At 40.6% G+C, this 27,052-nt stretch overlaps 2 protein-coding genes across 8 annotated transcripts in view; both read left to right on the top strand.

Moving 5' to 3' along the window:
• Positions 1 to 21,280, top strand: part of LOC115441221 (trithorax group protein osa) — a 64,681-nt gene extending 43,401 nt beyond the window's left edge. For 4 of the 6 annotated variants that reach the window (XM_037439070.1, XM_037439081.1, XM_037439085.1 and 1 more), the window contains 16 exons: positions 2,631 to 2,784; positions 3,481 to 3,612; positions 4,902 to 5,132; positions 5,294 to 5,487; positions 5,810 to 6,095; positions 6,747 to 7,008; positions 7,163 to 7,473; positions 7,600 to 7,686; positions 7,891 to 8,112; positions 8,373 to 8,573; positions 9,588 to 9,759; positions 9,865 to 9,940; positions 10,071 to 10,207; positions 10,355 to 10,670; positions 10,763 to 10,940; positions 11,341 to 21,280. In XM_037439070.1, the coding sequence (XP_037294967.1) occupies positions 2,631 to 2,784; positions 3,481 to 3,612; positions 4,902 to 5,132; positions 5,294 to 5,487; positions 5,810 to 6,095; positions 6,747 to 7,008; positions 7,163 to 7,473; positions 7,600 to 7,686; positions 7,891 to 8,112; positions 8,373 to 8,573; positions 9,588 to 9,759; positions 9,865 to 9,940; positions 10,071 to 10,207; positions 10,355 to 10,670; positions 10,763 to 10,940; positions 11,341 to 11,463 (3,082 nt within the window). In that variant the 3' untranslated portion in view covers positions 11,464 to 21,280. Of the gene's footprint in view, positions 1 to 2,630; positions 2,785 to 3,480; positions 3,613 to 4,901; positions 5,133 to 5,293; positions 5,488 to 5,809; positions 6,096 to 6,746; positions 7,009 to 7,162; positions 7,474 to 7,599; positions 7,687 to 7,890; positions 8,113 to 8,372; positions 8,574 to 9,587; positions 9,760 to 9,864; positions 9,941 to 10,070; positions 10,208 to 10,354; positions 10,671 to 10,762; positions 10,972 to 11,340 lie in introns of all 6 variants that reach the window. The other 2 variants (XM_030165911.2, XM_037439089.1) reach the window with 2 other exon arrangements.
• A 2,450-nt stretch (positions 21,281 to 23,730) lies between these two features.
• Positions 23,731 to 27,052, top strand: part of LOC115441240 (transcriptional activator protein Pur-alpha) — a 62,037-nt gene continuing 58,715 nt past the window's right edge. The window contains exon 1 of one of the 2 annotated variants that reach the window (XM_030165950.2): positions 23,731 to 23,925. In XM_030165950.2, the coding sequence (XP_030021810.1) occupies positions 23,883 to 23,925 (43 nt within the window). In that variant the 5' untranslated portion in view covers positions 23,731 to 23,882. The remainder of the gene's footprint in view (positions 23,926 to 27,052) is intronic. The other variant, XM_030165953.2, reaches the window with a different exon arrangement.

Below are 27,052 nucleotides of genomic sequence, written 5' to 3'. Positions count from 1 at the left end.
CCTACTTTATGATAATATTATCATATGACCTGGTTATAAGTAGGAATGAGAGAGTAACTAAATATCAAAATCAGTACTTAATATATGGCGATTAAATATGTCTTCGTCCGGGTTATCGAACCTAACTCATCTCGTTTCCGAGCCGGCTCATTGCCGCGCAGTAATGCTGCAATACACCTACGAATATAAATAGGTACCTCGGGTGAGGATTTTGCAAATATTCCCGTACAGTAGGTACTCACCTGAGATTGTGACGCACTGTGGCCGGGTTGCTAGGCATGTGGGCAGCGCCACGTGCTTTGCTTTCGACACTCTCGCCACTCTCACACTTTTTGTAGGGTTCCGTATTCGAAGTGAGCAAATGGAACCCTATTACTAAAGTTTCAGCGTTTGTCTATGTTAAACAGGCTCTATCATTGAAGTGCAATAAGTAGTGGGCTAAATATTTTACCGAATTAAGCATTCGTTATAGCGCACATCAATGAAATTACTAGATTCATTTATTTACTCAATTAAAACTATCACATAAACGGTCTACCATTTCATTATAAAATTTAAATTTTAATCTTAAACTAACTATTCAGCAATTTCGATGTGTAAAGTATGAGTTGTATAATATATGTGCGCTACAAAATGTGGCGTGAGTTTACAATAATAACGTGTACGGAACTCTCAACGCGCGTGTCGAGCTCGCTCCTCATCATTTTTTCTGCAAACTCCTGATGTGATGAAATGCGGCTCAGATTTATAGATGGAGAGTGCACCGGGGCCGTCGGCAGGACCGAGCTCGCAGCCTTGACTATTCACGTTTGTTTACACTGCTCACTCTTTCTTCATAACCCACGGCTATCGAACGTACGTCATTTGATTTCAGACGTAATTCAGTTATCGCCTTATTAGTTCATCTTATACCTGCAAACTGAGGGGCTGTGTCCCGAATTAGATACCAAGTTATCAAAGGTTTTGGCTTGTATTAAGCTCGAGTTACTCGACTTTAACTACGCCGGTGCAGAATGTTGAAATTTTTCCAAAACGAAGCCGGCTATCGACTCGTCTGCTTTATTTACTACTATTGAATATGTTTGTCATGTTTTGCAAAGATAAGGTGATGTATATTCGCACCGGAAAAAATCCTTGTATTACATCACAAAACGGAAATAAGACGGAGCACTAGTCAGGTCTCTACATATCCTTTAGAGCATACATGTATTCCTTATTTGTCGGCTTTCAGTCGCGAATATCGAAATAATGATGTCACTAATGGACAATCCACATGACGTGTCAAGACTTTATATTTCAGTTTGGGAAACCTATCTGCTCGAGATGGTGTTTACGTCGAAACAGTCTGTATCATATTTATCGAAGGTATATTTTACATGGAGGCAGCAATCTCGCAGGTTTTTTGTGTTGTTAACCCGTTATAAACAAATTCAAGTCAGGATATTTGATGTCCCATTTTATTTATTACCTCTTTGAATATTTCATTCTTTTGAGTGAAGTAAACCCTAAAGTTTACTAATAAATGGCATTATTACCCAGAATTTTGTCATAGAAAGTATTTACTGTATTGTATAGCACTACGTTCGCCATCCTGGGGTGCTCAGTCTCACAATGCACAGTAATTCCAGTTACCAGTTATTCAAAACTGAGCAACAGTGCGTGCACACGGCTTGGCGATAGAAATAAATAAAGCGACATTGCCTAGTTAGATACAAGAGAATTTGGTTAATAAATTGAATAATTTAAACAGAGTCTGTCATATATGTATAAGTGAATCTTAAGAATATGCTGCTCATTATTACATCCGTAATGGATATTTGGTACTGTATATTCTTTGAAGAGAAGTCGGAATTTCGTTTTGTAAATATGGTTGCACGTGGCGCAATACAGTTCAAAGAACTAAAGGTTGGGTAATCCACTAGTTAAGGTGTTATTCGCGTTAACTTCAGCGGTCCTCACGTACCGGCGCACGGGACACGGTTCTGCAAAGCATATCAACTCTAGTCGAAAGTTTGTAAGTTGACGGAACAGCCCGCCGGCTCGCGTGCTCCCCGCAATATTAGGTCATTTAAGCGAGTATTTATAGCCGCCATAATTCTGGCGACTTGCGAGAGATGCTCACGTTTCTTGTTAATCAAAACAACTTTTGTTTTGTACTGAACTTACCACCGAGATGGCATAGCACTATCTTTATATTTTAATGATAGATTTCAATAAACTATCCCAATTTAATATTTTATCCTATTAACCGATTCGAGATTAAACCAATCAAAACAAATCATTTGTAAGCATGTTAAAATAACTATATTCTGATTGGAATATTTTTATGAATGATCAAAAGAAAGTATTTAGGATTGTTTATTGAAATCTCCAATAAGTTCGAGCCTTTAGAGCTTTTTTGCTTCTACAACCTAATGCAATAACAAATTACATAATTGAAAACTTCAAAAAAAAGCTGATTATCCGAAGGCTTATTACTGAGATAAAGGGTTGCATATGAGTACATGCAGGACATGATATTGCGTGTGCCAAACCGATTAGCTAACAATCATCCGAACATCCACACGCAATTTGATTTATAAAATTCGTAAAGATGACGTGTAATAAGATGTACGTTATAATTGTTGTAGTATGGAGATAAAGACGGAGGGCATGGAGGGCGCGCTGGTGCCGCGGCCGGTGAAGGAGCGCAAGAAGCACGACCGGTTCAACGGCATGAGCGAGGAGGAGGTGTCGCGCCGCACGCTGCCCGACCACCTCGCCGAGAACCTCGACATCATCATTGTGAGTACGGTCGCGCCGCCAACACACGCTCGCACGCACACACACACACACGCACACACATGCATATACCATCATATCAACAAAATGTATACATGCTGTATGTCATCCCGTTGGAATACACAAAAAGTCGAAATCACTGCAATCAAAATATGGCTCCTAAGTAAACTTATTGTATGTGATAAAATTTCGATTTATACTTTTATAGCTTTTTATTATCTATGTTCTGTAATATGCATCTTTCAGCTTTCTCTATTTACTTACGCAATTACAAAACAACTCAAAAATATGAATAAATGTTTTTTTTTTTTAAATGGGTTTGGTAATAAAAAGTACATAGATAACGAAATGTTAAAAAGTAAAAATCATTTTTTTTTTAGATGCGATAGTTTACTTAGGATCCGTCGATGTAGTCTGTGTTCTAATTGATGTGATGACAGACTGTATGATTGTTAAGATGTGAAACCATCATACTTGTACTCATTACTCGTAGCTTTCAACACAAATAGTACATATTTACAACATTTGGAATACTAAATAATAACGTTACAAACTATCTTTATACAATTCGATTCAAGTGGAAAAATATTCGTACACATTATATTATGAACTTTTAAAAATATATTTATTTTAACAAAAATACACAATCTATTGAAAACATTCGACAATATATTTTATTACACGTTGTGTATGGTTTAGATCGGCATAAACCCGGGTCTGTTCGCGGCGTACAAGGGGCACCACTACGCGGGCCCCGGCAACCACTTCTGGAAGTGTCTCTACCTGTCCGGACTCACCAGGGAGCAGATGAGCGCCGATGAAGACTACAAGGTAATAACATTCTCTAAGGAAGAAGTGGGGCCAACTAACAACCAATCACTGATCATTTCAGGTTTAAATATCACTACCTTAAGCATACTCTTAAAGAGTATTCCTCTAATATGATCAATGAAAAAAAAAATATTTATTTATTTGAACAGTCAACAAAACATTCACCATACATAGTTTTTTTTTTTAACAATTCAGTAAGTAGTTGCTGCAGTGCTGTTTTAATTACAGGCTGTCACAGCATGAACATATTAAGACAAAACAATAAATAATTGGCTGCACCATAAGTGCAGTATATTCTAAATATAAGATTGAATATAAAACTTGATTTGGGTTTCAACAAGTGAGTACAAAATTTTATTTTTGAAGATAGGAATATGTGAGTATATAGATATTTTAATAGTAATATGTGCAAAGGACATTGAATTAAGCCCCTCGAGATCGCACTACCCCTACACATATTGTTGAGTTAGTAATCACTGTGGTACCTCAATACATTCAAATTTTAGATAAAATTGTCTTTAGCATTCTACCATCTAAAAACACGGAAAGATGTAACTTTTTATTTTAGTAATGTCTCTCGAGCAGGATTCTCACCAAGTTAGTGAGGTCATCCTTTAAATAAATAAACATTACCTTGTTTCCTGAAACTAACGCTTGTTCATATTTTCCTTCCAAAAGTTCTTAACGCTCTCTAAAACTTTTGATACAAGGAAACAAGATAACATGTCAATTACGTTTCACTGGGAAGTGCGTTCTTGATTACATTCTGAGAAGTCGTTCCTAGTTATATACCTACTGCCTCGCTGACTAGTCTATCGGTCTGTTGAGGTTCACTTCCTTTCACTAGGCGTTGCTTAATTCTGGTATTTTAAAACAGTTAATGGACAAAATTATTCCAATGGTTAATACTATGAATGACGATACTCAGTAGCAACGCCATTTGATTATTATATAATTCCTAATTGCATCGCAGTCTGCTGTACTCCCTGTACACCAATACGTTAGGTGTTTGATATCATAGTTTGAATTATACACCTATACCTACCTTATCTATACATTTATGCTTTAAAGTCAAAAGACAGCAGCGCGTACACATCGTTGCTAGATGGTGGAAACAGACCAATTATTGGTATCAACTCATAATGCCACTTACAAACTATCTATTAATAATAAATATAAAGTGCTGTATCCACTAACTAACAGAAACGTACAATTTAGGGGTGTCAAAACAAAATCGTACGAAACATCTACCAAAGTAGCGACTATAATTTGTTTCATATCGGTTGCAGCTGTTGAACTTCGGCATCGGTTTCACGAACATGGTGCCGCGGCCGACCAAGGGCTCGGCGGACCTGACGCGGCGCGAGATCAAGGAGGGCTCCGCGGTGCTGCTGGAGAAGCTGCAGACCTTCCGGCCCAAGGTGGCCGTCTTCAACGGGAAGCTCATCTACGAGGTGTTCTCCGGCAAGAAGGACTTCTGCTTCGGGAAACAACCGGACACCGTCGCCGGCACCAACACTGTGAGTGTTCGTAATGGACGCATTTTTTTATTATATTACCTAATATCGAACATATTTATTGTAATTAAAGTAATTTGAGGACATTGCTCGGGCAGATAGAGCCCAAACGTTCGTTGTGATGTGTCGCGTGGCGCAGCGCGAGTGACAGTGTGTGTGCGCAGTACATGTGGGTGATGCCGTCGTCGTCGGCGCGCTGCGCGCAGCTGCCGCGCGCGGCGGACAAGGTGCCGTTCTACGCCGCGCTGAAGAAGTTCCGCGACTACCTCAACGGACTCGTCGCGCACGTCGACGAGGCCGAGCTCGTGTTCCCCGACAACACCAGCCGCCGCCCGCAGGAGGAGATGGAGATCCGCAGGTACACAGACAATACCGCCCGCGCCGACCCGCCGCCAGATACACGTTACTACAACGTATTATATAATAGTAGTTTCGTTTTTTGACTAATTCATTTTTAAGAAAAGGCTGTCTAGCAATTTTCGCTTATTATCTTTTCAAACCGGCCAAGACATAGCAACCATACTGTATTTTTTTTATAAAGTGACCTCACTGCACCTGATGGTAATTGAGTGGGGTCCAATAGAATATCGACTGACGAGATATGATTGCCTCACGCCACACCTGTTGCCGTTAGGTGTATTTTGTAATCTAGTCAAGAACTCCGTAATAAAGCTTGTAAGTGTCGGCAGGCTCACAATGGAGCCGGAACCAGGCGACACGATCATCCTGGAGGACGGCACTGAGGTGCCGCTTAAGAAGAAGCGAGGCCGACCCAAGAAGGTGAAGCTGGAGAACGGCGAGACCGCGCCGCCCACCCCCCGCGCCCCGCGCCAGCCGCGACCCCCGCCCACGCTCGACCCCAACGGAGACCAGCCACCCAAGAAGAAGCGTGGTAGACCCAAGAAAATACGCCCCGAAGAACAACAGTTCCTCATGCAACAACAACAACAGCAACAGCAACAACAGGTGATTGCAGCATCCATACTAGTTTCGACATATTAGTTTCCTGGTCTTTAACGAAGCAACAATTCGAAATTATTTTTTGCGTAGTCATCCTGCAAAAATGTATGCTGTCTGTAAAACTCATTCAGGACAAAAGACGAATGGGCAATTTTTTGCTGGCATTTAAATAGGAAAGTCGAATGTTTATGGAACGCTCGTGACAACGGCCATTAAAACTTCAATTTGCAGGCAACTCTTGACCGTTTTTGGTATTTAAATATTCTATTCTTCGCAATAAATGCTAAGCTTAGGTAATTTCCAGAAAAAAGAAACGTCTCGTTAAAATGCATGAGTATTGTAATGATTGCTCAAGAAACGTGTTCGACTGAATATTTCGATCGGCGTGTGGTCATGTGACTTCCTGTGACGTAAGTTACTTGGTCACCTTGAATAATATATACCAATTATTTTAGAACAGGGGAGTTGACATTTCGTGGCGTATAAAAACGTTTATATTTTTAATCAGAGATTATAATGTGTCAGGCTTACTATTACTTTATGTAAGCGCATTACCACATTTCATATGTTTTAAATGAGACAACAGAACGGCAATACAGACAATTGTTGTACTTACTATTGGGTGCAATACACATAAGGCATTGTGTTGCGTTGCAGTCGAACCCCATGCTGCAGTCGTCGCTGTCGTCGCTGTCGTCGCTGCCGCACGAGCAGGGCTACCTGGCGCCGCACGCGGGCGAGTTCCCGCAGCAGCTCGGCTCGCTGCCGTCGCTGCCGTCGCCGCTGGCGCAGGGCTCGCTGCTGTACTCGCACGCGCACCCCGCGCACCCGGCGCACGCGCACCAGGCCATGCCCGACGGCGCCGGCTACTTCCAGCCGCAGCCGCAGGCCCAGCCCGCCGGCGGAGACGGCACACCATGTGTGTATCACTGCATTATTCTATTAATAATTTGCTTTTATCACTGCTTGTATCACTGCATTATTCTATTAATAATTTGCTATTACTTTGTTTAGATTTGGTAGATTTGTATATGAAGTGTGCCCAGTGTTTGACGTGGTGTATACGGTTGCAGGCGACATGTCCGGCATGGACTCGCCACTGGACGTGTCGTCGGCGCTGGGCATGTCGCGCGGGTACTCGTCGCCGGGCGGCGGCGTGGGCGGCGTGGGGTACTGCTCGTCGCCGCGCGGCGTGTACGCGTCGCCCGCGTCGCAGGCGTACAGCCCGGGCGGGCGCGCGGCGCCGTCGCCGGCGGGCGGCGCGGGCGGCGCGGGGGGCGGCGCGGGCGGCGGGTACGGCTCGCCCGCCGGCCGCGCCTTCAGCGCGCGCTCGCCCATGTACGCGCACAGCCCCGCGCACCAACCCTACCACCATCCGCACCAGGTAACCCACAACTTGCACCTCTACTACAACTTTAACTTCAGTTCCTTTATAAGGAGCGTGATCGTTTCGCTTCAGTGTTTTAAAATTAAAATACAAACTTACATTATGTTACTTTCTACTTCTCAGCAATCGAGTCCTGCTCAGCAACCTCGATTCTCGCAGTCGCCTCATCCGCACCATCCACTACCCTACGCACGCTCGCCCGCACCACAGGTCAGTTGAAAGTCCATTAATAACGACATTTTGTGAATGTCAATGCAATAAAACGATGAGGTTATACATACAACAACGACCTATATAGTCTCGCTACGGTTTAAATATGTTTTCAACGTTAATGAATAATCCATGGAGCGCAGACATATCTGTCATTCAGTTTCGTTGCGTGCAATAAAGTAACGCGTGGTTTTCTCGTTGCAGACGCAGTCACGGCCGTACTCGCGGTCTCCGGTGCCGTCGGGCGCGGGGGTGGTGGGCGTGGGAGTGGGGGTGGGAGGCAACACCACGCCGTTCCCGGCCGCGTCGCCCGCAGGCGGCGGCTACACGCCCTCGCCCGCGCACACTCCCTACAGCCACCGCTCCTCGCCTGCGCCCTCCTCACGCACTCCCACATACACAGACGCGCATCACTTCCCACATCAGGTATGTTTCAATCAGATACAATTTAACTAAAATTACGAAAAATTATATTATTGAGTATATCAATTTGTCTTTATTGTGAGATGTTTATAACTATATGGCATCGCACAATAACCTCACACCTTAGTTGTCAAAATTGGTTCAGTAGTAGCGACGCTAAAGTGGATCGTAAAATGGATACCTCTTCCGTTTCGCCGTAGTCGAGTAAAAAAAGATTGGTATAACGGTAGTAACGGAGTGATAACCGGTGTATGGTGTCGCAGAGCGGCAGCGGCGGCAGCGCGTTCGGCGGCGAGCTGGGCAGCGAGATCGGCGCGGCCATCTCGTCGCCGGGCCCGGTGTCGCCCGGCATGGCGGCGCTGGACTTCGAGCCGCCGCGCGACCCCGAGCGCGCCGCCAGCCCCGCCAGCGCCGACCTGCACCCCGCCTCCAACTCCGACTCCTCGCTCTCCGACTACAACAAGGTACGCCACTTACGCATATATATAACTCTATAAAGGAGAAGGCCCATCTGTGTATGGGAGCCCGTCCCACAAAATTTATATAGTATGATAATGAAAATTATATATAAAAAGAAGTAATCACATACTTACATTAAAACAAAATTTTCTTTTATCGTGGTTTAAGCAGTTTCAAGGTTGTTTATGTACAATAGTTTTCATGTTTATTAAGAAAGTTAGTTTAGAACAGACGTAGGTTTAGACCATATAGAAAGGACGCGCTATGTGCTTATTACTATAAACAAAATTAACACTTTTAATGGTATACTCTATAGAAAATGCAACATACATTATACTATGTACCGTTTAGTGCCGTTATGGACGCAAGCATTTGCATATCTTAAATATTTGTTTGCTTTACATATGGGCATTTTCTCTTATCCTTAAGAAGCAAGAAAAGATTACACGAACCGCGTCCATTATAGATTATTGTGTATTATCACATCGCCAATCCCTAGAGACACGTACACGTTATCTTTAGGGATTGGCGATACGATAATTATATATCTATATCGATAATCAACCATGATTAAAATTTTAAATAAAAACAGTGCAGTGCGCAATACAATATCATACAAACAAGGCCATATAATGTTCCTCTTTTCTTGAAGGAATTAATTTTAAAAATTTTTAAGACATAAGCAACGATTTTCAAGAATATCGAAATTTTGAAATAATCTTTGAACATCAATATTGTAACTATATCGGTCACTTAGCCTAGACCCTTCGGGAAACTTTTTACAACAATGTTATTGTCAAAAATCACATATAATTTTTTTTAATGCTTATGGAAAGGCAGAGTCAAAATTGCGATGTAGAGTTCAAATATCGTCTAATCTAAATTAGAAAAATAAACCCAAAGAAAGATTACTATCAAACAAATAAAAGTAATTTCTCGAAATATTTTATGATTTATGAAATAGAATCGAAATAATGTCGATAATTTTTCCCGTTGACTTAATGTACGTGTCGGTGCAGACGTCGGTGGGCGGCGAGATGTCGCCGGCGGGCGTGGGCGCGGGCTCGTTCGGCGCGCTGTACGAGGGCGAGCCGCGCCTGCAGTACCCGCACGCGCCGCACGCGCTGCACGCGCATGCGCACTCGCCCGCCGCGCAGGACAAGGACCACTACCACTACCGGCAGGACCAGGGTCAGACATCAAACTACTCCAGCTCGGCTTCATGTTGTGCGCCAATAATATAACATCTCATCAATAACTGTAAACTTAATGACATTTTGTGATAACTGTTTCCAGGGAGCGGTGTATCCGAGAGCCCAAGATTAGACCAGATGCACCAGCATCAATCCATGTATCCCAACAACTTCAACCGGTAAGTAACAACAACTATTTGCAATCATTTTATTTATAGAAACCGTGACAAATGAAATGACAATGAAAAGTGAAATTTGAAATTTCAGTAGTATGTAGTAGGTAGTTGCTAACAGTGTGTGTGCGTGCAGGTCGACGCCGCCGGGTCCAGTGGCGGAGGGTCCGTTCTCACCGCTGCCTGCCGCGTTCCGCCCGCCCGAACACCCGCACACGCCACACACGCCGCATACACCACACACACCGCACACGCCGCTACATCACCAGCCCGGTCAGTATACACATATTATACTTATCCGGCTCTCATTTTTGTGGAAATATAAGGTTGAAGGCTTGCATCGAAGAAAGATTTTTCTTTCTGCAACTACTTCTTAAATTAACAGACAATTGTAGAATGATGTTGATCCTCAAATTGCAGGTTCTCCGGGTGACTACAGCGGCACAGTGAAACCGAAGTCGCAAGACGTCGCGTCCAAGTCCCTGTCGGGTCTGGAATCGCTCGTGGACCAGATCCCGTCGATAGCGGAGGGTCCGGGCGGCGCGGCGGGCGTGGCGGGCGGAGTGGGCGGCGTGGGGGGAGTGGCGGGGGTCGGCGGCGTGGGGGGCGTGGGCGGCGTGAGTGCGGGCGCGACCGAGCAGCCCGCGCCGGCGCCCGTGCCCGCGCTGCCCGAGTACGCGCCCGCGCTCTACGGGCCCTACGGCGCGTACGGCGGCGCCGCCTACGGGAACAACGGGTCAGTACGACACGGAAGAAGTTTCTACATTCTGTTATTTATTAGTGTTTATGTTAGAACATTGTTTAATGTGTACGTGTCCCGCGGCACAGGTACGGCGGTCCGTTCGTGGGGTACGGCGGCGGCTGGGGCGCGACGGTGATGCGGCCGGCGCCGGGCTACCTGCCCGAGTGGCAGTACGGGTACGGCGCGGGGGTGCCGCCCGCCTACGCGCCCTACAACGCGCCCTACTACAACGGGTACGCGCCGCCGCCTGCCCATCACCAGCAGGTACCCTAGCCAGAACCATCGCGTCAGTAAGGTCTGAGTGCGCCCTTTATTATGCAACTACAGTCGACGCCACTCTTTATCACCGTCTTGAAATGAGTCACTTTAACACCATTTATAAATTATAATTATATCTGCAACGCCACTCCTGACTAACTTCAGAACGGCTGTAAAGATTGGTGCCAGCTTAGATTTTGTTTAAAATCGTAAATGTGCTTTATCAAAAGAGCAATTTATTTACATGGTGTATGTGTGTCACCATTTAATTGTGTAGAGTACAATTTGTTATTATTTTTTAAATTCTCGTTGGCAGTCTGCGTTGATTCTGATGGCAAGTTGCATGCAGTAGTTGTAGTGAAGTGTTGTTTGAGACGCGCGGTGCAGTGAGCGGTGGGTGTTGCAGGCGCACTACCTGTCGGCGCCGCCGCTGATCGACCTGCACAAGAACGGCGAGCACGCGGGCGGCGTGCCGGCCGTGCCCTCCGTGCCCTCCGTGCCGTCCGTCGGCTTCGGCGGCTTCTGTTAGTGCACTCACGCGACCACACTGTACATACCACACGCGGACTTTTTATCTGTCGTTTTAACGAGGTACGTGATTTGTTTCTTTTGTAAGCGATCGTCAGTATTGTGGAGGACTGTTTGTGGTTGAATCTCAGCGCCCGGCGCCGGCCGCGCGGCCGCTGCAGACTGCAGTGCCGGACTGCAGTGATGTGCTCCCGCGCACGGGCTGCAGCGGCGCGAGAGGCGCCGGCGCCGGCTCGATAAACTATAGTGTAAGTAGCGAAATTGGACTGATGTATCGACTCGAATGGCGGTTTTTTATCGAATTAATACAATTTTTGTAAAGCAATCGTTAGTGATGTAATTTAATCTTTTTCAAATTGATGAGCTTAATTTATAGGTGGTTTATTTGTAAATATTGTATGTATTATTATTTTGATTCATCACATATTTCTTTTATTATTATTATTTAAACTAATCGCTCGTTACATCACAGGTTATATCGCAATTTGTATAACCCTCTATGTTGTGGACATGTTTATCGTAACCCAGTTAGAGCCGCGAATGAAACAAGAGTATAATACAATAAAACTGGTACCAAAACTTTCGATGAAAGACTTTGACAAGTCGGAATGAAAGCGAATAAAGTTTAAGCATATCCACAGTGTGAAGGGTGTGTTTGTGCGCGTGAGCGGCGGCGGTGAGCGGCGGCGGCGAGCGGGCGCGGGTACCGACGTATTCGGAGAGTCTGTGATCCTCGTCATGTCTAACTAACTAATGGCCATTGTTATTGCCATACGGAAAAAATGTGTTCGGAAACGTTCGATATGGAGTGGCGCACGCGCAGTGCTGTCGGTCGCGGTTGTGTCCGGAGTGACAGCGGTGGCGGTACATAGAGGCCATATTATGAGACGATACGAAATGGGATTTTCTACTGTCTGTATGTTGTAACAATCTATGTTTCTACGTTTGTAATATGAGGCTTATTATGTGGCGAAACCGCTACAAAACCCAAGCTGTACAAGCTAACACGATTGTGATCTCATTGGTATATAAGAATGTGACATTAATGATCTTTGTTTAAGTTAATTATGAATTAAAATATCTTTTCGCTGTGATATTGAGAACTTGGTATTGGTTTAGTACAGGCGGTAATTGTTAAACTAACGCGTGGGTCGTGTTAGCTTGCCGGCTGAGATGGACTTGTTTAGTCGATGCTGCTTTCCAGTACACAGTTTTTGTGAATATGTCCATAAATGTGTAAATTTTACATATGACACAGTTATCGTGGTATTTGCAGCTCGCTGTGTACTCGCGAGCAGTCTCGATGTTCGCGCGAGGGACCGACGCTCGTGGGCGGTGCACACTCGTGGCAGAATCCTTAACATTTATTCGTTATTCATTTGGGATTCAGCCAGAAATTGTTATACGAAGTCTTGCCAATGATGTGTTTCGCTCTAGTCACTTATTAATTCGTGTCGGCTAGTCAAAATGATAACGTACCCTGCGCCGCACCTCGCCCCCGACACTTGTCGCGCCGATATTATATATTATATAGAAAAAAATATTATTTTTTGTATCTAAGTCACAAGAACGGCCTACGAAAGGAATAACGTATACTTTTTATTTTTTAGAATTTAGTTTGTAATGTTTTGTGACACTATTTATAATTAGCATTTTGTATTCTACTGTCGCAACGAGGCGGCCATTTTGTCGGCGCGGTCAATGACTGTCTGTGGTGCGCGGATATAAACTTGTGGATCATTTTTTAATGAATATTTTATGAGGTATTGTATTTTCCATGTTACCAACAATGGTTACTTTTTTTTTATAAAAAAATATATTTTTAAATCTTTTTAAAATCCTATTGTGTTGTTACCAACCGAAAAGAAATGTGTAAAGGTTTTTTGGCCTTACCTGTATAATGAATTGTATAATTATCCCGTCGAGCACCGCAGAAGGAAGTCAGTGGGCGCGCCATTGCCATGGACACCGTGCATTTTACTAAACGTTACCCGATCAGTTACATTAGCTTGGAGTCGCTAGTGAAATAGCATAATTTTACAATAATTATTGATAACCTATATTTTTATTATACGCGCCATTTTATTATAAGGCCATTGACGTGAGAATAAATAATAATTTAAAACTTGTCGGAATGCGTCCAGTCTTACAGAATATTGTGTTAAATTGTAAACTGAAATAGCACAGATTGCATTTACTTATTTTTATTTTATTTTGACGTTTTGCTTACACATTTACACTATTTGCAAATCCAAAAACATTACCACTACGTATGTTTTGAATAATTTGATTTATTTATTAAGTAAATATAGCTTTATAATCAAAAAAGTACTACGCAGTTATTTAAAGCTTTAAAATATTTTGATTTAGCCTGAAAACTAATCAAGGACATCGCGTAATTGTGTAGTGAGCGTCGCACGAAAGTTAATATTTATTCTCACGGCACTTCTTGTACCGACTGGTAACAACCTCTAGGTTTAGTTGAACGGTTACGAAGCATAATGTTTACATAGGGTGCTGATTAGTTGAATTGTTTCCTCGTTTTTTATACGAATGTCGCTCTACAATAAGTAGTGTTTAGAGTCCTGTATTACGTGTCGATGTTGAAATGTGTACGAGGTGCTAGATAAGAGTCATTGATGACCGGTTATACTGATGTTTGAATATTTACTGAAGGGGCGACTAATGTAGAGGTCTAAGATATGACAGCTATACATTAGCTAACATTAAAGAAAATAGTCCTAATTTTGCACAACTAATTATTGTGTTGTTCCTGTAAGGAACTAACATAACGCTGACATGATGTACATTTCATATTACAAAACATTCGAGCCACGTGACTGGCGCCTTGTACCATTGATGCGTTGTATGTCGTACAATACGGGAGTTTATGTTTCATTATTAAGTCTTTAGTGTGTTGTTGATGTTTTATTTTCCACTTTTTGACGATATTTTTAGGTATTGGGTCGTGTACAGATAGATAAAGTAAGGGTCGATTCACACAAGAGCCAACACGTGCAACGAATGAGCGTGGCATCCGTGGGAAGCGCGATTCGAATTGCAATCGATCGCTTTGTGTCCTCGTTCGTGAAGTACAATTATTATTATAAGAACGCTCCAAGGCTGTTTTCGAGGCATTTGTATCTTTAACTCGTATTATTGTATAGGATAACTACAGGACTTGGAGAGAAGTTCGACAATAAAGATCTCTACAAAGTGGACATTAGGGTTTTAAATATATACATTTATTGCACACGTAGCTCGCCACTGTAAATTCGTTTCAGGTGTTCGCTTTTTGACAATCGACAAATAAGTCCTTCCGCATACTATAATATAAAACTGTCGGTGTGTAGGCGATCCGCCTAGTGTATAAATAGTGGGTCACATCTGGAAAGTGAAAATTCTCTTGTACAAAACATTTTATTAAATTTTTTCTTTGCACAAAAGTCTTAAAATTAAGCTAAAAACGAAAATAACATACGTAATAAAGACATATACTTTTAATGGTAGGTATACACGAATGAATTTATACGGTAGTGAAAAGGACGCGTCGGTCACCGGAGAGTTGGTAGGGTCGGTCGGATTGTGCTCAATGCTTGAGTTGTGTTCTGTCTCGCCTTCAAATAGTGCAGCGGTCTCTGGTCTGAGTCTGTGCCACAAGCCACGTGTCGGGTGTGGTATCATACGCGCATCTCTCGATCTCGCTTCCATCTACTGCCTACTATTTATACTGTACAATGTACATCTCGCTGCACTATTTAAACGCATACTTAATTATTTTTTTCGTAATGCAGAAGGGGAAAATTTATAAGTTTAAAAATGAAATCAACAGGGTATTTAAGATTGCTTAAGATTTATTATTTTATATTTATTATTATTTAATAATGCGTGCTTGCTTAGCGCTGTTTTGTTTGGATTAAGGTTATTCTGTCGCGCGCCTGTCGTGCGTACATCGCGCGTTGCGTGTGCGTGTCGTCGGCGGCACGTGGCTATCGCGCGATTCTGCCCTTGTATTTACTTTTTGTTTATGTTTGACAGCTGCACGGAAACACACGACTTGAATATATTGACATTTATAAAATACTTGGAACATAGGGTCTAAATTTGAATCTCAATTACACTTAAGCATTTAATTATGTCAATCATAATAAAATTTATTGTATTAATGGTTCGTACAACTTTGAAGTTGGTGATGACATTTCAGTAGAACGAAACAAGCGTTTGTGTGATTCAGACGTGTTTATGCAATGCCAAGTGTTACATATTTGACGCTAAAAACATATTGCTTCAGTATGGGCTCAAAGGTATTTGTAATTGGTGTATTTTAATATCCGTCATATTTTAACTAGAGTTGTGTGGGTGTCGTGCAGCGGTCGGTCGCAGTAACGCCTTTGTACATAATGAGTGCTTTATTACGCTTTTTTATATTATTTAACAAAGTACATATTCGTATTTCTATTTTTGCTTTATATGTTCATTTCACACGCGGTATGTGTGGACGGGATTCTCTTTGGTTACGTGTGTAATAAGAGTAACAGTAGGTCGATACCTCGCACAGTGATAATTTATTGTTGGAGCGGAAATGTTTTTCTTCCGAAAAATTTCGCCAAACTTTGCCTACTGTTAATCTTTATTACACTATGTTGGGTAAGTTGCGTCGTGGCGGTCGTTGATATTGAGAAAATTACTTTTAACATTTCGGGACGCTCTGTACTATACGTTGTGTCTTCTCTTAAGCTCGACCAAGTAATCTTAATTCTTCTAGCAGTTTGCGTGTTCATAAAAGACAACAAACAGTGCTACAATTTTGAAAAATGGTTACAATTAATCCGATCCGTAATACTTTATATAATTTTAGTTACATCTGCATCAGTCAATTGCCACGACGCATCAACCGCGAACGATTGAAGGCCTATCAAACACACGCCACTGTTGTAACCGGGTGCTAGAGCTGTCGTCACATCACGCGGCGGGAGGCGGCCTTAAATGTGACCCAATCTACCGACAGAACGGGGCAAGGGAATTTAAACTTAATTATTTTGAATTCTAATAACTTTACAATTCGTATTTCATTAGTATCATTTGACATTTCATTTAAGATGATATCAATGGAAAATTTATTCTATATTTATTGTTTTAAAATTAAAAGTAATGCGACTTTTAAATCCTATGCCATACTGTGCTGCCGATAAATTTCGGGATTATCAACTGCCTATCCTCTGTGATATTTATGTGACTGTCCGTGTGACAACCAGTGAGACTGCCAGCTCCCGGCGCGTGAGCAGCTTGCTTCTTTGTAACTTGTGGTTTATGTGTAGACGGTAGACAAAAACATTCCATTGTCTGTGCTATGGTCTTTACAGACCTCCGACTTGTCTTAACAAGTGCAAAAAAATCCTTTCCCGTTCCTCCACTTCTGAAAAGAGTGCTGTCTCATAGCAAAATACAGTTAGGAGTATGATAAACTAATAGAATAGCACAAAATTCACATGTGTTCCACGCTGGGCTATGACCATCAATGCAGTGGATCTTGCGTTGTGGTCAATTCCATTGGTAAGTCATTTTTCTAGGCCTGTGCGCTCTGGTACGTAAGTGCCCTATCTCGACAAAGTAAGTAATTACTTAAGAAGACACCTTAAATGTTTGTCGATGAATTATAAGCCGTACTTTAAACGAACTGTATATTTAAATGAAGCGCGTCAAAGTAGTGTTTTTGTGTCGCAGTCTACACGTGCGTTAGTTGTATTTCAAGTTTCCTTATCGAATAGGTTTTTTGGCGAATTCCTTTACGCAACGGAGTGCAATGTCGGGAGATTAGTGTTTTGTCTCGTGTCTGATTGTTGTATTATTGTATTTTTAATATTATTGAGTTGCGAGTTGTGTCACAATGAACGCTGTAGATGGTTGGTGATATACCACAGAGCCTGTTCAACTATAAGTGGTGTTCGCCGCTGGGGGGTGCGACGAGACGGACGTGCATGTCTTGTACAAATATTCGACGAATTATAGCATTAGTCAAAGATATTTGTACACCCAGATCAGCTGCGAATATCGCGTGTAGATCGAACGTGATTTGATGCTGACGTTTAGTGACAATATCGTATCCTCAGGCAAAGAACGCAAGTCTTATTAATACTTTCATTGTTAGCCTGAAGACATGAAATATTTGTTAATTTATTTCGGTAAACAATTTTGGAGGCATTTAATAAAAATTCACAGACCATCTGTAACGTTTATTTTGTGATCCTCTCGCACCGGACCGTTTGGCATAAACGAGTGACTTTCGACTTTCCTATCAGGTGCATAAAGTTTAGGATTGTATGATATTAGCAGCGAGTGGAGTCAGGACGTGCTGGACTAACTTTTAGATTTTAGTGCGCGAGGTTAGGACGTAAATTCGGTGGTGTTGCCGCGTTGTATTTGTGCTTCTATTGTAAATTCGGTTTGTTGTCTATACATACATGCTAAGAACATAACGTATTGTGAAACGTCTGTTGTATATCTATATTTACATTTTGTTATTCAATAATAGAATAAAAATAATGGTTTGCTATTTTTAAACATTTTACGAAACGTTTTAATATGGCGACCGAATTTACGCTCAAATACATACGCGTTCTTAATAATAAGTCTCTATCAACGAGTTAGTGTTAGTGTGTACACGTGTTGTTCGCGGACGAGGCGCGGGCGCGGGCGCGGGCGCGGGGAGCGGACGCGGCTCGGCGGCGCGCGCGCCTCGCCGGCGCCTTTATCTCCTTACATGTCGCTGCTCGCGTGCGAGTGGACTTCACACGACTCGTTCGCAATATAGTGGCTTGGAACTCTTTCTCCTTCATGGCAGTCGGTAAAATCACATAAATAAAAACTATCATTCATAATATGAATTACTTAATTAGGCTTCTTTTAAATAAAATACAAACATTACCTATATTCTTATCAATTGTAGAGTTGTAAGCCACGTTACTGGGAACATTTTAAAAACACATTGTACTTAAGGTTGTAAGCGTGTGCAGTCCACCAGCAAGCGATCAGCTTTTAGTTATGGGCGGCTTAGACTGTCAGTTTTGACTGCATAAGTTAATTAAGAATTACAATAGGTCTATGCCAGTTATATTAAATCTCCAGTGTATTAATTTCAGTAATAATGAATGAATTATTAAACCTATTGATTATAACACGGTCTAAAATAACGAAGCAAACTGATGTCAGTCAAGGCTGGCGGTGTAGCGCGTCTCTTAGGGTTGACCAGTGTATGCATTGAGTCGCTCAACTATTTGTACAGTATGTATATTTTTGTAAAATTCACTTTTAACTTGCGGTGGCAATATTATGAAATTTTAAAATTTATCTATAATATTAAAACTTAGTACAATTGTTACGCAGTTACTTTGACCACTGGGGTTTTGTTTTGTATAATCTGTCGTTATAAACTTGTGAGTACAGAAACTAAGGCTAAACTTAAATCCTCATGAAATGTTAAACCTGTCTACGATTAATTGTTTCTATGAATAAATCAATGTTAAAATGACTGCCTTTATTACAATCTGAATACAAGTTAGTTTGGTGATATTGATGTTAATACATAGTTGCACGACTCACAAGCTCGCACTGATGTCGAACACAGGAGCAGACCGTATGCGGACGTCCTTATCTGCAGTTCCAAACATTGTTGCCTGCGAGTATCATCAAACCTTTTGAACATTATCACTAATTAATATAAAGCTTCATTTGGACTGTAAAAATAGAATACAAATGCTTATCCAAAAATGGTTTGGGACTGAGATGAGGAGCGCCAATACAAGCTGCTCGTTAGAGTTTTACGATAACGCGCCTTCGCGCACTGCTTGGTTGTGAATTAGTGTCGCTTACGGTTCCCTACTCCGTCTGCTGTCCGCTGCGAAGTATTCGCTTAACCAGTATTGTCGTGCCAAAAATGTATGCGCCTCGATTCCTGCACCCTCTACGCGTCCAGGTTCGGTCCCGCACCTGACTATACCGGGTCGGGGTAAGAACCATAGCTGACGCTTCTGAGTGCGGGAATAGAGGACCGGAGCTTTGAAGCAATAACGTATCAACTTAGTCTCAAATCGAAAGCAATAATGACTGGGCCGCGAAGCTGCAGTTTATTTTACAAAATTCACCCTCTATTCGAATATAAGGAATCATTTTTCATTGCCAAAATTGTACTTTTTCAGATTCTTGTGATAGCATTTAGTGCAAACATGTGTATCTTTCCGCCAGGTCTAATAATACCTGTGCAGGAATTTAGATTATGTAACCAATGTCCATTATAGAACATTGCATCCATAGTAATACTGTAATCCGATCATTTTGTTCGTCATATGTATGCCTTTATTATGTTCAGATGTTGTACTATTGGAACCAATTTTCATATTTATTTCTATGTTTTCATCAACATAAGATGCGAATAAAAAGTATCGCCAAAATATCAAAATTGTGTCCATTACAGCAACGATCAGGCGGAGTTAGATCCTAGCTCAATTTTATTAAACAATAATTATATTATTGTACTTGCTTGTTATTTGTCGTTGGAACTGTAGTCAATTCCCCTTGGCTGACTACACACAATGTGTACATCGATTCCACACTCCCGCCGTTACGGGCATCGAACTTTTAAGTTTAGCGTTGTGCAGTATTCTAAAACAATTCAATTTACTATATACTTGCCAGTCAATTGACATAAATGAACATCTCAGCCAGGCATATGTTGTCTAGCTATCTTAAGTGGGTCGGAAGCATAAAGCGAGTGTGTGGAACCGACGTGGCATCAAATGTGTCGGCCCAAGTTTCATTCCACAGCCTGCATTACTCAAATAACTCGCATTTTCTTAACACGGTGCTTGTTTTTGTATATAACGGACGACGCGACGCGGCATTGCTCTTCTTATATTGTCACTTTGAATGTACTTAATAAAATTTAGTCAAGGAATGAAATTTTCCGTTGTTGGAGTGTTCAAGTTTTTATATATACTTGTATTAGTTTTGTGCTAGTTTCGTTGTTAGATTTGACGACGTTGTGTACTTAATCGTACGATGCAGTACTTAGACGTTATTGTAATATTAAATGCTGTTGTATGGCGGACACGCCCCATAGTTTAAACTCGTGGCCGCTGCTCGTGCGGGCCACACGTTATGTATGATACAAGTATGTTGCATATGATTTGAGAGTCTCAGTAGCGCGTTGAGTTGTCGATCCCAATGAATAGTCAATTATTCGGGAGAGCGCCGCGTCCCGTCGCCGTCAGCTCGTTTAAAGTACAATTTACCTTATAATCTCGTATTATTATTAGTTGTAATTGATGTTTGTACACTACTGTCACTGTTGAGCGGTGGTGAGCGGTGGTGGGCGGTGGCGAGCCGCACGTCGCCGGAGCGCGGCCGGAGCGCGGCCGGCGCGCGTCCGAGCCGCGCTCCCGTTATATTGATACATACCTACGCTAGCAGTAAACACTCATGTTTGTACAGTTTTTAACGATAACACTACTTCTCGTAGGTGAATAAGCAAGAAATATTTTTTAGTATAATAAGATCTAATCGAATTACATCATAGTGTAACATAATAAAGTACTCGAGGTTAACGAAATTTCATTTTCAAACTTTCTACGGTCCTTCGTTTAATGATCGTATCGGAAATTGACTCAGTGGAGTGTAATTAGAAATAAACAGGAAAATTTTAAATGATGAGATACAACTTAAATAATGGATAAGTAATGTATTATAAATAGTTTTAAGGTAAAAAGTTATTATTAACATTGTATGGAAAATTGTGACAAAATTATAGTCATTTGTAATATTAAGTGTTGTTTTATTGTTTCCCGCGACATTTATGATAATCTACAACACGTACTACCAGAAGAATTGCAGATATTGATCAACTGCGTGCAGCGACTGTGCTGATGTTATCATGCACAGGTTTGCAAAGGAAAATTTTAGAGACATCCGTCCAATAAACGGCAGTGGAGCTACAACTGGCCAATTATTCTAACTAGTGACATTGGCAAAATGTGCGACTTGATATTTTTTCTATTGCTTTGAATGACGAGACGAACTTGCCGTTCGCCTGATGGTAAGCGATACAACCGCCCATACACAGTAGAAATACGATTTTACACCTTGAATTAGAAAGTATTGTTTGGTATTCTACTGCGCTCGCCATCCTGAGACATGAAATGCTGTCTTATGTTCAGTAGTTACAATGGCCTTCAAACCAGAATACAACAGTGATCTTACTCACTGCTGTTTAGCGGCAGAAATAGAATTGCGGTGGTACCTACCCCGGCGGAATCTCACATATGAGAGTGCCATCACCAGTCACGGATGATGTGGGCAAGGCCTACGTTTATTTCATTTCAATTGAAATTTTTAAAAACACGCAAAAAGTGACTGTATTGATTGAAAAGAAGGAAATTGTTATATTCAAGCATCTTGTAAAAATGACTATTTTGGCGCGATCGTGTATCTGACTGTGCATTGGTTAATCGCGAGCGTTCGGTTCCCGTGCTGTGTGGTCGAGAAAACCTCATCCTCGACAACCAGACCACATTGTTGTAGCTTTATATAATAGCCGCTATTGTTGTATATTCTAAGTAAGTATCAACTAAACGAAATAGAATTCAATGGAATTTGTGTCAAATTCTAAAAGCAGCTTCCGAGTTCCATGGTCTAGCAAGTGTAACTAGCCAGTGGCTAAGGACGAGGTCGTAACGTTCGTACCGATTTTACTAAGATGAAATATATAAAAATATATATATTATTTCTTGGAAATCAACTAATATTTAGTATATGTAGCTATCAACTAATATAGTTCGGATGACTATGCACTAGGTATGTAGTGAGCATAAGTTTTTTTTTGTACTAAACCACGTAGGTGATAGTTGTCGGATCTCTGCAAATGGGATACAACCGTCTCCACCGACTTTACCACTGCAACAGCTTGAAGAGAAGCGTAGGAAGGTTTCCAGGAGGGAAACTGTGCAGAGTCCAACTGACTGTAATCCCCCTTACGCCCCCCATATATTCATACTTAACTATTAGGCGGTGGGTATGTAATAAAGTCACTTGCAAATCTTGTTCTTTAGCAAGGTTAAGATTAGCAAATGAACTTGCAGAAGTCGATTTCCAAGCGACTTTTGTCGTGTAAAAAATCGGAGCATCTGCATATTTTGAATTTTTCAGGATTCAAGGCGAGACGTGTGTGTATAAAATTATTGAAATAATGCCACTGGTGTAAACGCGTCCTGAATTTCTCATGAAATATATTGCTGAAATAACTTATTAGTATAATCTACGTACTTAGTACTTACGGTTGTGCTCGACGAAACCAACAAGCATTTAAATCAATCTGTTATTTTTTGTCTTATAACACTTTTTATTACGATTCGATTAATATTTTTAACTGGCTAACTAAAAAATAAGCTTTCAATACTGGGTTATATTCTAAATGTCAATTTTAGAAAAGAGCGGGAAAAGTATTTCACCTTTATTCCTTCGATAGATGGCGCGTACAGAGCTCAGATGCGTCAATCGGTTGTACCATAGTGCCGGATAGTGCGCTTTACTATTGCATTTGGAAATTAGGCAAATATAATATTGTATTTTTATTAATGTTCAAGCACACATATTTGTTTTAGTTTTTATATACTGTGTTTTTATATTTCGCAAGTATTAAAATATATGAACATTCCAGTTTCAATAACTATCACGTATTTATGAAATGACTGACGTAAATTAAAATATAATTGAAGCGTATGATGTTCTATTAATTATTTAATAACTGTAGGTGCCTAAATTATAATATCTATTGTCTATAAAATAATTATAATTCGTTTTAGACTATGTAAACTTGCAAGACATTCTCACCGCTGGTAACATTTATATGAATTTTATGCCATTCAAAATTATTTTTGTCTTCGGATAATTTGTAATTAATAAAATACTGTTATATAAATAATTATTAACAAATAAAATGTTTGATTGTATTTTTTCAAACTATCAATACTTCTTAAACATAACTGATACGAAAATGATGTTTCTAAATAGCACAGCTGACAAAGGATGTCACAACCATAGACTTAAATATAGAATTGGCAAAAAAAGTTTTCAGGTTTTTTATAGAGTCATGATGGCCTGATAAGATTTTCAATAATTTTGCGGACAAGTTATATCAAAATAAAATAATGAAAATGTTGTTCGACGTGAACGGCAAAGACTAGTTTTGGTTGTATAAAATCATTTTTTTTTTGTTATGCAAAGTGTCAAATTTTATACGTAATCTTTACGTCAAGGAATTGGCAACATAAAGGACTCAATTTTGATGGCTTCAAAACCATAGACAAAGCCGAACTGTCCAAGAGTCTGAAAAGATCGGCGGATCGCCTGTAGAATTCGGTGTGGATTGCGATGTCGGATATCGGCAGCGGTGACGAGGGGATTTCTAGTCAGAGTACGTATTTATTTACAGAAAACCGGCGTTAGACATGACGGCCGTGTAGCGCCGCATCCGTTAACCGTCGCGGCCGACGTCCCCGGTGGTCGGATCGTTCAAAAGTAAATATCTCATTGTTCCCGTTTCAAAATGGCGATTTCGGGTTTCGCGAATCTCTGGAGGCGGGGACGGGAGCGCGCGTGGCGGTCCCGGGGCGTGCGGCGTCATCGGCGCGCCCGGGACCGGCCGCGGCCGCCAGCCGCCGGAGGTTGACGACCTATCGATTTTTTTGTCTGCGACCTCTCGTCGGCGGGCGGGCCGGTGTCGGCGGGCGACACGCTCGCGGCCGCAGCACAGGCCGCCGCCGCCCGTCAGCTGAGCGTCATGACAGGTCAGTGGCCGCGCCTCCAGGACTCGCGGATCCGTCGTCGCCCGGCGCCCGTTCTTCCTATTGGAATGTTAGTGTTGCGACGGTGTCAGTGCTCAGTTACCGATCAGCTGTGATGTGATGTTTCTTTGTTCTCGGAAGTGAGGTTACCAACGCGCCAGAACTGTCCTGTGTAAGAGTGAAAGTGTTAGTGTTGTGATTTGTATTGCTGTAAGAACAAAGAGTTTGACTTACAAGTGGTGTAATTGTAGTTCAGGACAAAGGAGTGTACAGTGAGACAGTTGCTCTGTGCTGGAGGGAGATCAGAGGACACAGTGGAGTGTGGGCAGGAAGGTGGCTGAGTATGGAGCTGGTTGGCAAGTATAGCACAGCTGAAGACTAGGTGGACTGTTCATTATCAGCAGCAAGTCATTTGCTTTGTGTCATAACTCATGACATCTTCATCATCATTAAGTAAAGAGAAAGTCTAACAAGGTCTCTGACTAAATAATGAATGGATAGATTTTTGCAAAACTTCTCTAACCACAGCATATAATCTGAAATTATGAGCTAAGACCTGTAGTCTATAAAAGAGGCCTTTTTAGATCTCCAGATCATGCAATTGATTTCTGTGAACTTTGCATTGAAGCTACATTGTCAGCATATAAAAAAATCATTGCCACATCATATTTAGCCACAACCTACACCACCTCAGGCTAGGAATTCACTCCTCATGATCATTGAACATGTTTATTTATGGCCTCATGAGGTTTAAAATATCAAATTGAAGCGGGTTTAAATTATAACAAAGCACATATAAATAATCATGGTGAAACATAAAGGTCAAAAAATGTAGGTTATATTATCATCTGCATATTATTAAAAGTGAGGTACATAATACTGAAGTTCTACTAAATAACTTAGTTCTATTTAAGATTGTAATAATTGTATAAAGTATCTGGCTGTTGCTTGCTATGCTCCTCTAAAACCTCAGAAATTCTTCTGTTTACTAATATTTTGACTCGCATTTCAATTTATTAAGAACATTCACTTACCTTGGAATCAATGTTTAATATCCTTATATATATTTTTATCATAACAAATGATAGTATGAATATTTATGAATACATACTTTTGATTATGATATCCTGCATGATAGGCTTATGTAGCCAAAATCACCACCTAAAGTAAACATAGATTAGTTAGTGAAAATTGACATTAAATGAAGCAAAACACATTTTTTTACCTACAAATTTAATAAACATCCATTTGAGATATCCTTTGGATGTTGTAAGTGGTGGTGGATTACTTATTCTCATCCCAGTCTATTGATAGATTCACAAATTTCATGAAATAGATATAAAATAATTATTGAAACAAGGACTTCATTCTATCACATAATTGTATAGAGTAACTCATATAGAAGTTCCTCACTTTTTACTTGAAAATCTTTTACTGTTCGTTATGATTAAAACTTATAATTACAACCACTTGTTGATAACTGAATTGTATCAAAATATTTGTTATACTATGTAAAGTTTTTAACTCTGGTATTCTAGGCCACAATTACCGACTGTTGATCCACAGGTTTATTAGCTTTATAACAAGCAAAAGCTATTTCTTGTTGGTAACATTAGTTGTGATCCAGGAAACAGCGTTAACAAGCAACTGCATTTAGATTATTGTAGTGATGAGTTCTGTAGATTTTGAATAAATAAATATTATTGCTGGCCTGTTTCGTTAAAGAGCTTGTGGATATTTTAAACAAATATTTCACCATGGCTTTTGATCATCTACAAGAATTAATCCAGTGATTTAAAACTTCATTGAAGTATTTATGCTATAATTAAGACTTCAATAAAATTGTAGATCTGATTGATTATATAACACAAACATATTCCATTGTTATTTAAAATTTTATGTAAAAGTATTACACATATTCAGTGTATCATTGTTAAATTTACAAATCATTTCATAATCGTTATCATAATCGTTTTTTATAAGGATAATATTTATTATCCTTATAAAAAACAGGGTACAAAATCACTGTATTTAATCATAAACAAAATTATACACATTTGAAACTTTTGTTACGTAATAGTTGACACTATCAACAAATCAATATAATATAGCCTGTAGGTCCCTTTGTATATAATATAAAGCTAACTCATGTCATAAATGCAAGTTTGTGAAAATATTTAACCTTTAGAAGTTTGGATATTTGTAAGACATAAATGCAGAAACAACTGAATGGATTTGAATGAAATTTGGCACATGAATAGAACGATTCCTGGATTAATACACAAGCTTCCTTTTATCCCGATAATTTGCTCCTATAGGAAATGATGGGATTTTTAATGGATTGCTCTGGTGTTGTAAAGATGATGCTATCGATTGCTGCAGTGTTTTAGGCACTTTAACTTTTCTTGTGGGCAAAACCGCATGTTACATCCAGTGTAATATAAGAGAAGCCATTGGTTTAAGTCAATGTATGCAACTGAGTCAAGTAATATGCAATATGGAAATTCATTATTCTAATATTATTTTAGAATTTGCAACCAGATGGGAATATTAAATTTAAGATTAAGACAATGACCATATGACCACATTTAAGGTATCCAATATAGTTACAAAAATCTAAGTTGAATCACCTTAGAGCTTATATTATACAAGAAGCTATAATGATAGGTGTAATTTTATCTTAATTCTAATAAAGATTACTAGCAGCTAGATACCATAGTTATATTTTTGTTATTATACCCTGATTTACAACCTTTG

Source organism: Manduca sexta, chromosome 3, assembly GCF_014839805.1.
Source record: "Manduca sexta isolate Smith_Timp_Sample1 chromosome 3, JHU_Msex_v1.0, whole genome shotgun sequence".
Classification (NCBI taxonomy): domain Eukaryota; kingdom Metazoa; phylum Arthropoda; class Insecta; order Lepidoptera; family Sphingidae; genus Manduca; species Manduca sexta.
Note: the sequence above shows the minus strand (reverse complement) of the source record. Positions and strands in the feature narration are given on the sequence as shown.